This window comes from Nannospalax galili, unplaced genomic scaffold (assembly GCF_000622305.1).
Source record: "Nannospalax galili isolate Female #2095 unplaced genomic scaffold, S.galili_v1.0 scaffold861, whole genome shotgun sequence".
Taxonomy (NCBI): Eukaryota; Metazoa; Chordata; class Mammalia; order Rodentia; family Spalacidae; genus Nannospalax; species Nannospalax galili.
In genome coordinates, this window is record NW_008345581.1 from 927,515 (window position 1) to 942,163 (window position 14,649).

At 44.5% G+C, this 14,649-nt stretch overlaps 1 protein-coding gene across 2 annotated transcripts in view; it reads left to right on the forward strand.

Moving 5' to 3' along the window:
* The window catches only part of Pccb (propionyl-CoA carboxylase subunit beta), an 88,898-nt gene extending 74,660 nt beyond the window's left edge, over positions 1-14,238 (forward strand). For both annotated transcript variants that reach the window (XM_008841642.3, XM_029567627.1), the window contains exons 11-15: positions 10,630-10,737; positions 10,955-11,055; positions 11,404-11,502; positions 12,971-13,070; positions 13,934-14,238. In XM_008841642.3, coding sequence (XP_008839864.1) covers positions 10,630-10,737; positions 10,955-11,055; positions 11,404-11,502; positions 12,971-13,070; positions 13,934-14,055 — 530 coding nt within the window. In that variant the 3' untranslated portion in view covers positions 14,056-14,238. The remainder of the gene's footprint in view (positions 1-10,629; positions 10,738-10,954; positions 11,056-11,403; positions 11,503-12,970; positions 13,071-13,933) is intronic.
* The last annotated feature ends 411 nt before the right edge of the window (positions 14,239-14,649 follow it).

The window sequence follows — 14,649 nt, forward strand, 5'->3', positions numbered from 1 at the left end:
CCATCTCTGTGAGCAGGACACACAATTTCAGTTTTCTGCATCCTTGACAATACAGTTTTAGAAAACAGCTGGTTCAGCACGCACCTGAATTTCTAGTACTGGGAAACGGAGGCTGGAGGACTGTGAGTTTGAGACCAGCCTGGGCTACGTGACTTGTCTCATAACAAGATTCTGACTTCATCCTCCCTCTCCATCCTCTCACAGACAAATAACTTTAGAAAATAATATCCACTCTGGGTCTGGGGAGATGGTCAGTGGTTAAAGTGCTTTCTGGGCAAGTGACCAGAATTTGAATAGCCAGGACCCATATAAATGGTGAGTGGGCAGGGCAGCCCACCTTTAATTTCCTGCTTGGAAGGTAGAGATGGGGGGTCCCTGGAGCAAGCTGGTGAGGCTAGCTATATCAGTGAGCTCTGGGTTTGATTGAGATCCTGCTGCAGTGAATAAGGTGCAAGAGCTACTGAGGATGATTCCCAACATGAACCTCGGGCCTCCACATGCACACACGTGCACATATATGCACTTGCATCATGCATACTGTGTACCCACATACATATAAACACTCATACACATCGATAGGAAAAGGAAAGAAAGGAATGTTCATTCTAATGGGTGCAGAGTATATATCCTGGTGCACAAAAGAATTTAATTTTGATAATCTAAATTATCTATTTTTTATTTTTCATTGCTGTGGTTTTGGTGTCCTCAGACTCATTACCAAATCCACGGTCATGATTTGTTCTTGTGGTTTCTTCTAAAAATTTTATGATGTTAGCTCTGACACTGAGGTTTGGTTGAATTTGAATTAATTTTGTATGTGATGTGAGGTTCACCTTTATTCTTTTGCATGTGGAAATTCAGAACTCTCAGCACAATTTGTTGGAGTCGATTCCTTCCCTCCCTGGACGAGCTTGGTGTATGTGTCAGGATCCAGTGGCTGTGACTGTGTGGGGTGTAGCTGCATGGGGTGTAGCTGTTGGGGTGCTCTCTGCACTGGCTCTATTCCTTGTTCTGGGTGTCTGTCTGTATTCCAGTGCTACAGCATTTCAATTGCTGTAACTTTGTAGTTAAGTTTCAAAATTGAGAAGTGTTAGTTTTCAGTTTTGTTCTAAGATTGTTTTAGAGATTTAAAGCTGTTTTAAATTAAATTCATAAAGCTTATGAATTTGAGTAATGAGTTCCGCTTCTGAAAAAAAATGGTTGCTGGAATTTTGATAGGGATTGTGTTGAGTTTGTACTTGGGTAATATAGGATGAGCTTCCATAATCTCAAAAATCTGCAGTCTAAAAAGCTCTAAAAGCCAAAGCCTTTTGAATACTGTTATGACCCAAGTAGAAAATCCCACACTTGACCTTATGTGATGAGTCACACTAAATGGAATAAAATTACTTGCAAGTGTTGTACGGTCTGTTTGAAAGATGCATAGATTTCATGTTTAGACTTGGGTTCTTTTGGGTCCTGTGCTCAAGAAATCTCATTGTGTATAAACAGCTAGTCCAAAACCTAAGAGAACTTAAAATCCCAAACACCCTGGGCCCAAGCATTTTGGATAAAAGATACTCAGCCTGAATCTGTACTGACATCCTAGTGAGAGTGTCTCCAATGGGAGCACAGGCTATGTTTCCACATGGTCATCTTATGTTTGTTCCCTGTGCCTTCTGACCAGGTTAAGTATATTCCTGAGCATTTGTCTCTAAGATATTACTGTGACTGGAATTGCTTTGTAAACTTTCTTTGTATTATTATCTTTAAACACTGATTTCTTTACTTATTTATTTATTTATTTATTTATTTATTTATTTATTTATTTTCAGTCCTTTTGAGACAGGGTCTCCCTGTAGCCCCAGCTGTCCTGGAACTCACTATGTAGACCAGGCTGGCCTTGAACTCACAGAGATCTGCCTGCCTCTGCCTCCCGAGTGCTGGGATTAAAGGTGTGTGCCACCACGCCTGGCTAAACACTGATTTTTATTTTATGTGTATGAGTATTTTGCCTGAGTGTATATAAGTGTACTACATGCATGTAATGCCCACAGAGGCCAGAAGAGAGCATTGAGACTGGAGTTACAGATGGTCATGAGTCATCATACAGATGCTGGACACCTAACCCAAGTCCTCTGGAGGAGCAGCCAGTGCTCTTAACCACAGAGCCATCTCTCTACAGTCTCCCAACTGGATTCTTGACTTGCTTTTGTTATTAATAAGGGAAGCCTTCCCTCTTTCAGTTAAGCATGAGCTTAGCTGTGGCTTTTCATGAATCCTCCTGCCCCCCAATCATATTAAGGAAATTTCTATTACTGGATTTTGAATATTTACACCATGAAAGGGTCTTAGATTTTGTCCAGCATCCTTTGTATGTCAATTGAGAGATATGGTTTTCTCCTGCTTTCCATTAATCTCATGTATTGCATTTATTTTCTTACACTGAACCATCTTTTAAAATGAAATAGGCCTAAAAAAACTTCAAGTGTATGTGTTCATATGGGTATGTGCGTGTGTGTGTGTGTGTGTGTGTGTGTGTGTGTGTGCGCGCATGTATGTGTGGAGACTACTATCTAGCCCAGGCTGGTCTCCAACTTGCATCACCCTGCCTCTTTCTTAGAGTGCTAGGGTTACAAGCATGTCCTATATGTCCAGCTAAGTAATCGATATTTATTTATTCATTTATTTCTTTTGGGTTTTCGAGATGAAGCCTTGCTATGTGTCCTCACCTGGCTTGGAACTTGCTATGTAAACCAGGCTGACCTTGAACTTACAATTCTCTTGCTTCTGCTTTCCAAGTGCTGGGATTGAACTGATATGCAACTATGCCTGGCGATTAAATTGAATATATTTTGAATTCATCAATATTTTTTGGTCAATTTGTTTAGATTTTCTCCTTAGACTATTAGAAACTCAAATTGTCATTATTCACAGATGATGTGCCTTTTGTACACCTTTTTGTTTTGAAGCTACATTAGCTAGTAGACTATTGAAAAGCAGAAGTAAGTGGGCCTTTTCTTTTTCTTTCTTTTCTTTATTTTATTTCATTTTATTTTTTTGAGACAAGGTAGCCCAAGTAGCCCTGGCTGGCCAGACCTGCTCTCTTGCACACTAGGGCTGCAGGTCTGTCTTCTCTTCCCTTGTTCTTGATTTTTTTCTGGAAGAGCTGCTACTTTCTCACCGTTAGAATTGATTATGGCTGTAAAGATTTTTGGTAGATGTTCTTTATAGAATTTGCAAAATTCTCCTCTATTCCTAGATGCCTGAGGGCTTTTTCCTCCCTTTTATTTGTCATAAATGGGCATTGAATTTTGTCAAATGCTTTCTTGTGTTTATTCACATGATCAGTAACTTTTTTCTGTAGCCTGTTAATGTGATGGATCTATTGCTTTTCAGTGATTGAACAAACTTTGCATCACCCTGAGTTAAGTCTCATTGCTTTTTAAAATTTTATTTTTGGTCTTTTTGAGACAGGGTCTCCCTGTAGCCCTAGGTAGCCTGGGACTCACTATGTAGACCAGGCTGGCCTTGAACTCACAGAGATCCGCCTGCCTCTGCCTCTGCCTTCCGAGTGCTGGGATTAAAGGCATGCGCCACCACGCCTGGCAAGTCTCATTGCTTTTTTATATAAGGTTTTGATTTTTCTTTTTTCATTTCTGCTGAGAGGTTTTCTCTTTCTGCAGTATCTTTGGTTTTGGTATTTGGGTAATGCTGGCATCGTAAAGTAAGTTAGGAAATAGTCTCTCTACTTTTATCTTCTCGAAGAGATTGTAGAGAATTATTAAAATTTTCTCCTTACATATACGATGGAATGCATCATTGAACCCATCTGGTCTTCATTTGTCTTTTAAATGATGTAAAAACAAGTAGAGTTACAAAACAAACTACTGTAACCCTGACTGCTTTACTTACACAGTTTGCTTATGCCACCACCTGTCCTGGAGATCTTTTTTTCTTCACACAACTTTGTGTGTTGTTGTAGGACATTTCCTGTGGAACATGTCTATAGGTAATGAACTTCTCAACTTCTTTTTATCTTGGAAAGGCTTTTTGTTTTGTTTTTTGTTTCCCTGATTTTTCTTTTTTTTTTAAAGACAGGATCTCCCTGTAGCCACAGCTGGCCTGGAACATGCTATGTTGACCAGGCTGGTCTTGATCTCACAGAGATCTACCAACCTCTGCTGGGATCACCATGCCTGGCTGGGAAGTCTTAATTTAAAAAGCTTCCCTCATTTTTGAAGTACTGTTTCTCAGATACAGCATTCTTGATTGACAGTTTGATTCATTTAGCATTTTAAGTATATAGTATTCAGGGCTCCAAGACTTCTGCAGAAATAGCATTTGCTAATCTAAATGAAAATCCATCGTGTGTGGTGAGTCGCTTCTCTCTTGCTGCTCAGGATTCTTTGTCTTTTCAAGGTCTCACTACGGTTGTGTTGTAGTCTGGGTCTCTGAACTTACTCTTCTTGGAGTTCGAGTTGTTTTTGTAGCTTCATGTCTGATAAAATTGGGGAAGTTTTCTGATATTTTTCCAAATCCCTGCCCCTTTCTCTTGGTACTCGTCATGCTACGGAAATCGGTCACTTAATGGTGTCCTCTTGTACCTGTTCACTTACTTTTTCCATTTTGGCCCTCAGACATAGATTTCACTTGTCCTGTTCCTCGGTCAGTCTTCTGCTTGCTCAGATGTCCTGCTGAACTGAGCCCTCTACTGAATTTTCCAGTTCAGTCATTGTACTTTTCAGTTCAATAATTTGTTAGTTCTTATAGTTTGACTTTCATTTTCAAATGTGTTTTCAAGGTATTAATTTCAAGATATTTTCTAATTTCCTCTTCTCAGGTCATTTTCATTGTGTTTCTAGGCCTAGACCTGCATGTACCTTTCTAAATTCCCCTTTACCTGCAGGAGATATTGAATGTGCTGAGTTCTTTTTTTTTATTTATTATTTTTATTTTATGTGTATGCGTGTAGGAAAGTGCACCCATGTCGTGCAATGCCCATGGAGATCAGAAGAGGCTGTCGGATCCCCTGGGACTAGAGTTATGGACAGTTGTTAGCTACTATGGGGGTGCTGGGATTCGAACCTGGGTCTTCTGCAAGAACAACCAGTGTTCTTAACTGCTGAGCCATCTCTCCAGCCTCAGTGTGCTGAGTTCTTGAGGAAACTCTCCTTGGCTTTTTCTCCTAGGCAACTACTACTAACTTTTAAAAAAATATATTATTTCCTATTTTATCCTGCTTGTATGTAAGTGCACCCGTGTCATGCAGTGCCTGCAGAGTTCAGAAGAGGATGTTGAATTCCCCTGAAACTGGAGTTACAGACAGTTGTTAGCCACAGTGTGGGTGCTGGAAACTGAACCCAGGTTCTCTGCAAGAGCAACCACTGCTCTTAACCACTGAGCCATCTCTCCAGCTCCTTGACTACTGTCTTTTAGGCAGTCTCAAATATTATCTTTTTGTTATGTTTATTTATTGTGTGTTGGGGGCAGAGTACATGTGGAAGTCGGAGGACAACCTGCTGGAGTTCATTCTCACCTGCCAGCATGTGGATCCTAGGGGTTGAACTCAGGTCTTCAGGTTTGGTGGCAAGTGCCCTTACGTGCCGAACTACAGTTACCTTTCACCCTACACATTTGAAGGCTATTCCTCTGTCTTACCACATCATTGGCTAGTGCTCACTTTTCTGGACTGAGTGAGTTTACAGAGCAGACAAGGGTCTTCTGTTGTGGGCAGCCTGCAGACACATGATAGTCTGTGAGTGAAGTGTGCTCTGTACCCTGCAGAACCCAGGAGGGTCGGTTCAATTAAGCAACTGCACAGTGTTCCACTCTCAAGTTGCTTTTTCTCTTGATTCAGTATCCACTCATTTTAAATCTGCCTGTTTTCTATAGTTCTCTTTGTTTCAATGCTTTTTCCTTATTTTTTCCACATTCTGCTAAGACTGGGGGCTTTGAGCTACCTCCCACATCTTGCTGTTTAGAAAAGTGCTTCAAGTTAGGGATTTATACACATTGAAAATGTATTTATGTATAATAACTTGAACACAATGGAATGCACAGCTCTAGGGCAGGGCTTGGCACTTAGTTGTAGAGGGAGCAAGTGAGGGCCTAGGGTGCCCAACCTGCAGGATCTGATCCGAGTTCGAGCTCCTTCGCCACCTAAGGAACCCATCTCAAGTCTCCTTGACATGAGTCTTGACAATGTGACAGCTGTATACCCTTTTTATGATCACCATCTCAAACAAGCTTGACCGTTGTCACATGGGGTACATTCTAAGGGAGTTTCACCTTTGGTTTTTTTTTTAGGTCTTGGTTTCTAGGGCTCTCTCTATATTCTGAATGTGAATCATTTGTAGAACTATGTACTACACAGACCTTTCTCCTGATCTGTGACTATGCAGTCTGTGTCTCTGTTTCTCTCTCTCTCTCTTTCTCTTCCTCTGTGTTGGATAGCTTTAGTGTCAATTTGACACACCTGGGTTGAGGGAGCCTCAACTGGGGAATTGCCTCCATTGGACTGGCTTGTGGCAATGTCTCTTGGGCATCTTCTAGATTATTGAGTGATTTGGGCGGGTCCAGCCCACTGTGGGTGGTGTCATCCCTAGGCAGGTGGGTCTATGCTGTATAAGAAAGCAGATTGAGCTGGGCATGGTGGCGCACGCCTTTAATCCCAGCACTCGGGAGGCAGAGGCAGGCAGATCTCTGTGAGTTTGAGGCCAGCCTGGTCTACAAAGCGAGTTCCAGGACAGCTGGGGCTACAGGAAAACCCTGTCTCAAAAAGACTGAAAAAAAAAAAGAAAGAAAGCAGGCTGAGCAGGGGCCAGGGGAGCAAGTCAGTGAGCAGCTTTCCTCCATGGCCTGTGCTCCAGCTCCTGCATCCAGGTTCCTGCCCTGAGTTCCTACCTTGGGCTCCCTGATGAACTGCGACCTGGGAGCTGTAAGTCAGAGTATTTTGTCACAGCCATGAAGAAACAAACTAGAACACCCTCTCTTGAGACAGGGTGTTACTATGTAACCCTGGCTAGCCAAGAACTTGCCATGTAGACCTTGTGGGCCTTAAACTTGTGATGATCCTTCTGCCTCAGCCTCGAAGTGCTGGAATTACAGGCATGCCCACCACATCTCGCCCCCTCCTCCCTCCCTTCCGCCCTCCCTTTCTTCCTTCTTTTCTTTCTCTTTCTTTTTTTGTTGATTTTTTTGTTTTTGACAGGGTCTCCCTAGTCCCAGCCCACCTGGAAGTCACGATGTGGACCAGGCTGGCCTCGATCTCACAGAGATCCACCTGCCTCTGCCTCCCTGTTCACTTTCTTAATGGCGTCTCTTGTGAATAGAATTAAAAAACAAAATCTGGCTGAGTGTGGTGGCATACACCTTTGATCCCAGCACTCAGGAGGCAGAGGCAGGTGGATCTCTGTGAGTTCAAGGCCAGCCTGGTCTACATAGTGAGTTCCAGGACAGCTGGGGCTACAGGGAGACCCTGTCTCAAAAAGACAAAAAAAAAAAACAAACAAACAAAACAAACAAAAAAGAAAACAAAATCTGGTGAAGTTACATCTGTTAATGTTTTCGTTTGTGGTTAGAGCTTTCTGTGTCCTGTCCAAATCTTTTCCTCTGTGAGACTGTAAGGTTAGTCCCACCGTGTCATTCTAGGTTTTATGATTAGGCTCGTGATCTATTTTCAATTAATTTTTTTGTGTATAGAGTGAGAGAAGAGTTAACTTTCTTTTTTTTCTGTGTCATTTAGGCTTTTAATAAATCTTTCATATGTGTGTATGATGTGTGTGTGTATGTGTGTGAGGGTTTTGTCTCTGCCTCCCACCTCTCCTTAGGAGTGCTGGGGTCACAGATGCTCACTGCTGTGCCCAGCTTTTATGTGGATTCTGGGGACCACAACTCCAGTCTTCACACTGTGCAGCAAATGCTTTAATCACTGAGCCATTTTCCCAGCCATCCCCCATCACCATTCCTTAGAAAGACTTCTTTCCACACCAAACTGTTTTAATGCTTGGTCTGTTTCTAATTTCTTCACAGTCAATCTTGTTTTGTTGTGGTTTCTGTCTGTCTTTATGCCTGTGACATACTGTACTGATTACTGTAGCTTTATAGTTTATATATGGGATAATTTTGATGTCTTGGGAACATTTGACTATGTTGGATACACCTTTGGTAGTCACAAATGAGGTTGGAGTCATCTCTCATGGGTGGAGGCCACAAACACTTCTTTTGTACAAGACAACCCAACAGCAAAAAATTCTTCATTCTCAAATCCAGTAATGTTGGGTTGAGAAGCCCTGCGTTATCAGTAAGTGTCATGGGAATATGATGTTAGGAATTGAACCTGGAACCTTTTGCATGCAAAGTAAGTGCTGTGCCACTGAGATAAGTAAGATCAGTAAGTTTTGAAGTTAGCTAATGCAAGCTTTTGATTTCCTCCTTCAAAAATTTTTTATTGGCCAGGTGTAGTGGTTAACACCTTTATTTCCACGCTTGGGAGGCAGGGGCAGGCAGATCTGTGAGACCGAGACCAGGCAGGTCTACATAGTGAATTCTAGGCCAGTTAGGGCTACAGGGAGACTCTGTCTCAAAAAGACCTCCCCCAATTTTTTTTATCATATTATTAGTGTGTGTGTGTGTGTGTGTGTGTGTGTGTGTGTGTGTGTGTGCACATGCCATAGTGCATATGTAGAAGTCAGAGAACACCTTTGTGGAGTGTGCTTTCCACCTTTATACAGGTTCTGAGACTTGAACTCAGGTTACCAGACTTGTACAGCAAGTGCCTTTACCCACTGAGCCATCTTGCAGCTCAGTTCCCCACTTTTTAAAGGCTGTTTTGGTGTTTTGGTTTATCTGACTCTTTTTATTATGTATGAATTTTAGAATTTATCATTTTCTGTAGAAGAATTGCCTCTGATTTTGATAGGAATTGCTTGAAAGTATGGAGGTGTACTGCCCAATATTAGTTTTAATTTATACTTTAATCCCAGAATGATTAAAATTGTATAACTAAATAAATTAAATGGGATGAAATGAGTTCTTGGCCCAGTAAGGTGGTACACGCTTTTAATCCTAGCACTTGAGGGGCAGACACAGGAGGATCTCTTTGAATTTGAGGTTAGACAGATCTACATAGCGAGTTCCAGGCCTGTGCTAGATGGTGAGACCCTGTCTCAAAAACCAAAACCAAAACTAAAAAAAAAAAGTGAGTTCCTCAGCTGCACTAGCCATACAGAGTGTGTGAGGTAGTCGCCTGTGACCAGTGGCTCTGCTCAGAACAGCCCCTGGCAGAGAGCATTGTGTCACTGCAGGTAGGCAGGCAGCAGTGGAGTAGGACAGTGTGCTAAGAGTGTGTCTTGCCAGTATTTATTCTTTGATCCATGAGTGTAGAAATCTTTTAGTAAATTTTTTGATCAGATTGTCAAAATTCAGTCACTGCCTTCATTTAATGCTGTTTCTTTTAAACCTTGAATAGATAATGACTTCTGTTTTATCTACATCTGAATCATCTTAGAAAAGCTTTTCTCCTTTGTTCAATAATCCTGTTGTGTGTGTGTGTGTGTGTGTGTTATATGTGCACATGTACTCACATGTGGGTACGTGTGCATGTATGTGCACCTGTGTGTGGAGGCTAGAGGTCAGTGTTAGGTGTTCTCCTGATAGCTCTCCACCTTATTTTTTAACACAGGGTCTCTCTCTCTCTCTCTCTCTCTCTCTCTCTCTCTCTCTCTCATTTTTTTTTCTACAGTCTGTCTCTCTCGCTCTCTCTCTCTCTCTCTCTCTCTCTCTCTCTCTCTCTCTCTCTCTCTCACCAGCCAGTGAGCCTTGGGGGTTTTCCTGTCTCTGCCTCTCCCTTCGAGCACTGGGATTCTGTAAAGATGTGTGTCAAGCCCCAGCTCTGACTGTGTTATCCTTTGCATGTTTAAATGCCAACTTTGAATTCTTTTGATTAAACCCCACTTGGCCATGGTTTATTACTACGTTTATGTATTGCTGTTATTACCATGCTCATGTATTGATGAATTTGATAATCTGTTTAAAATTTGTGAGGGATTTCACTCTGTTGTTTCTTCTGGTGTCCTTACTTTGTCTCAGCACAGGGTCACGCTGGTCTCATGGCTAAGTCTGAAAATCCGTAGGTGGGGAGATGGACTTAGTTAGTACCAGCAGCCTGTTCTCTGCCACTGATGAGCCCATGCCCGTCAGTCCTCTGTGCTGTGGGAGGTGGCAGCTTCCCTGCTTGGCAGGTGAAGAGACTTGGGCTGGAAAGGCAACTTCTCAAGGCCAACAGCTCAAGTGCTGCATAGGGCAAGCCCAGTTCCTGCTCTGGACTCTGCAAGACCATTCCTGAGTGGCAGCACCCATGAAGGTTCCCTTGGGACACACCAGGCTGGGCTTCAGCTCGATGCCCTTCAGGCTACGGGGAAGAGCTGAGCCAGCTACCCAAGCTGTGTTCCCAGCAGGCACCTGTGGTAGGTTCTTCCTGGGCTGTCACTGGAGCCAGGCACAGCCTGTATCTTGTTGGCACATGTGTGTTCTGATTACCATCAGAGGAGCCCGAGTAGCCTCTGCTCAAACCAGCCCTGGGGGATTGATGAGTATGTATTCCCATTGTGGATGGATCTGGGAATTGTCTAATCTCTCTCTTTGTAGGATGCTTGGATATTAATTCATCTGTGAAGGGGGCTCGCTTTGTCAGATTCTGTGACGCATTCAATATTCCACTCATTACTTTTGTTGATGTTCCTGGATTCCTGCCTGGTAAGTCTCTGACGCAGGTGGGTGGGAGAGGTGGCTGTGCTCAGTATATGTGGAGATCTTGCACAGTCCCCTACGGATCTGTGACTTCCCCTCTCCTGGTGTCCAGAGGACAGGGCCTTATGAGGACCAGCCCTCTGGAGGTTCAAGAAGACTCAATCACAGCCAGGGACCTTGTCAGGGCTTTGATGATAGCTGGGAATTCTTCCTCGTGACCTAGGCACGGCACAGGAATATGGAGGCATCATCCGGCATGGCGCCAAGCTGCTCTACGCATTTGCTGAGGCAACGGTGCCCAAAATCACAGTCATCACCAGGAAGGTAAGGCCCTCACTCCAGAGCCTGTCCCTGAGCCCAGCAGTGTGGCCGTGTGGTCTGGCCAACAGTGTGGCCTAGGCTGGGAGGAGGCATGCCTTTTGCTCAAGCCTGTGAGATTTCTAGAGGGCTCTTCTGTTCACCTGATACAGGGGTGTCCATGGTATTTGAGCAGAGGGAAAAGCCAGGAACAGCAAATGGCATGAGCTGTGAAGGGCCTCCTAGACCTTGGCCTTGAGGAGCCAGTAGGGCTGTTCCTGTGGGTGGGCCCTATGTCACCTGGCTTCCTGGGGTCTTTTGCTGTATGATCTGCTTGTCTCCAGTTCTAACACTCAGCATTTGGGTCTGTTCTAGGCCTATGGAGGTGCCTACGATGTCATGAGCTCCAAGCACCTTCTTGGTGACACCAACTATGCCTGGCCCACTGCTGAGATCGCAGTCATGGGAGCAAAGGTAAGGATGTCTTGCTCTGTCCTGGATCCCAGGGCTCCCCGGTGGTGCCCATGGACAGCTGGGAAATGAGGCCAGACCTAGATTCAGCTGAAACCTTTCAAGTCCCTGTCCTGTGGTCTCAGGGTCCATCTACCCGTCCTGTCCTATGCTTGCTACAGGCACGGTGGTGTCTTCATGACATGGAAGGAATGTCTTTGGAAAGGGGCTCAGGGTGGGTTTAAAATTGTAAAGTGGGGGCTGGAGAAATGGCTCAGCGGAGTGCTCTCGCAGAAGACCCGGGTTTGAGTCGTAGCACCCACATGGCAGCTAACAACTGTCCATAACTCCAGTTCCAGGGGATCCTACAGCCTTTTCTGACCTCCGTGGGCATTACACGACATGGGTGGACTTACCTACATGCAGGCAATACACACATAAAATATTTTTTAAAAATTGTAAATTTTGTACAACTGTAAATTCAACAGCGAACATAAAATTTTATAGCCACTTTTGAAAGAGATGTATCTTTGCTCTGGAAACTGTTATTGAGTATGTTAAAGCTATAATGAAATGCTTCTTCTAAAAAAATAAAAAATATTTTTAAAAAAATTAAATAAAAAATTGTGAAGTGGGGGCTGGAGAGATGCTCGGCAATTAAGAGCACTGACTTCTTGTGCAGAGGACCTGGGCTTGATTTCCAGTGCCCACATGGAGGCTAACAGCTGTCCATAACTCCACATCCAGGGGATCTGATGTTCTCTTCTGACCTCTGTGAGCACTGCACGACATGCATGCCAGCAATACACTCATACACATAAAAAACATTGTAAGTAGGAGAAAGGGGGAGCAGTCAGCAGAACTCACCTTTGGGAGGTAGAACCCTCTCCCACCCCACCTCAGCTCTCAGGGAGAGCCCAGAGCCACCCTTCAGAGTGTTGGAAGCTTAACTATGCTTTCATCCTTGATGGCCATGGGAAGATACTTCCTGTTGTATGGCTGTCCTTCACTTTCACTAGCTGTGTGTGAAAGAGCTGTCAGGGTCGAGCCAGATAACCCTGGGGTTCCAGAGATCACTGACAAGTGTTACAACTTGAACGCCATGCTGTCCACATTTACAGTTCAGCCTGTGTTCCTCAGGGCACTGGACTGTGCGCCCAGGGCTTGGGGCAGTGGAATAATACAGCACCTTCAATTTCCTTTGGCATGGGTGATAGCAGTACAAAACAAGTCAAATATCTTGGCTTCAAAGAAAGACGAGGAGCAGAGGGTGGTAGGATGGAACTGGGACCACAGCCTAGTGTTCAGTCCCCAGCCCCCAGAGCATGACGGGTGACCCCAGGGCAGTGCCTGTCTCTTTGTTGTGGCCTCTGGAGCTGACAGTGTCCTCCAGGACTCTGGCTGTGAAGTTCACAGCCACACAGAGTGACAATGAGCTGGTCTGTCTGGTTGGGGCTCTGCTCCAGTAAAGCTATGAATGCCTCTCTGACAGGGTGCTGTGGAGATCATCTTCAAAGGGCACCGGGACGTGGAAGCCGCCCAGGCAGAGTATGTGGAGAAGTTCGCCAACCCATTCCCTGCAGCAGTGAGAGGTGGGCTTGGTGGGGAGCATGGTGGTGTTCAACTGTTCAGTCATTTGCTTGTTCCTTCTCTCCAAGAAGTCTCTTATAATCGCCTTTGGCCTTTGCAGTTTTGTTGACTGGGGAGGTTTGGACTGCCCCAGGCAGTGGTTAGGCCTGGCCAGTGGGGCCTGTGCAGGCTGCTGATGCAGTCATCTGTGTCCAGTCATCCAGTGCTCTGCACCATCCCTCCCTAAACTCAGTGGATTTTACCCCTCACTTACAGTTCTGGGCTGAGCTGGGTGATTCTTTGGGTTTTGCTGGGGTAATTCATGTAGCTGTAGTCAGCTGGTCACTTGACAGTCCAAGATGAACTCCGATTTGGTGGTTGTGCTGCCTAGGCTCTCCCCACGCAGTCTGTCAGCTTTCAGGCCAGTCCAGGCTTCTCTTCATGGCGTCCCAAGGTAGCTAAAGGGGACGGAAGCCCTGAGGCCTAGGTTGAAAGTGTTCTCTTAGTCGTAGCATATTGATTAAAACAGTAAGAGCAGGGGAGGAGGCAAAATCTTACTGCTGAGGAACTGTAGCCATCTTAAAATACATATATATTTTCTTAATTTTATTTCCTGTTGAGCCCCTACTGGCAAGGTAGAGGCTTTGAGAAGTGGAAAGGGGACCGCCTACATTGCTTTTCTGGCCCAGTGCTCCTTTGCTGGAAGTTGGGAACTAGAACAGGCAGACCTTGGGATACAGGGTGGGTTGTGGACCTGTCCCCTTCTACCAGGACAGGCTCTGTCCATGCTGTTGGCCAGTGAGATGGTGCCTGGGCGGAGTGCATGGCTGGGGTCAGAGTGGCTTCGGCCTAGCCTCCAGTGGTCTCCTTTGTTTTGCTTCACCAGGATTTGTGGATGACATTATCCAGCCCTCCTATACTCGTGCTCGGATCTGCTGTGACTTGGATGTCTTGGCCAGCAAGAAGGTTCACCGGCCCTGGAGGAAACATGCAAATATCCCATTGTGAACAGATGGAAGGAAAACAGACCAGCCCAAGCTACTGGCTGTTTATAGCCCATCCCTGCCTTTCTCAATCATGAAAACCTGGGAATCTAACTACCAGTAATAACTTAGAAGGTTATTAAATCTTAGAAAAAGCTCTTGTGCCTTGCTATAAAATTATTTGCTCTATTAAAAATCTAAATTGATATTTTTTGAGTATATATTTCATTGTTATATAAAATAAAAAGAAAACCATGGGAAGGGGGAACAGAATTGTAATACTGTCATCTAAAGCAGACCCTGACTTGACACCCATGATTTGAATATGGTTTAAGAGTGGGCCCGAAGGCTAATGCAGCTTGGTTTTCTGTGTGGGACTCTTGGGAGGTGACAGTGGAAGGGCCGTAGGGCATCTGGGAAGAAGCTTTTGAAGGGCCGGGGGTCCTAGGCTTTCTCTAACTGCTGCTTTGGCTCTCGCCATGTGATAAAGCCAGGAGGGTCCTCACCAGAACTCACCCACTGTAGTACCTTATCCTTGAATTTCTAGAACTATGTGCTAAATAAACCCCTTTTCTTTATAAAGTTCAGCTCACTTTCAGTATTTTATTATAGTAATTAA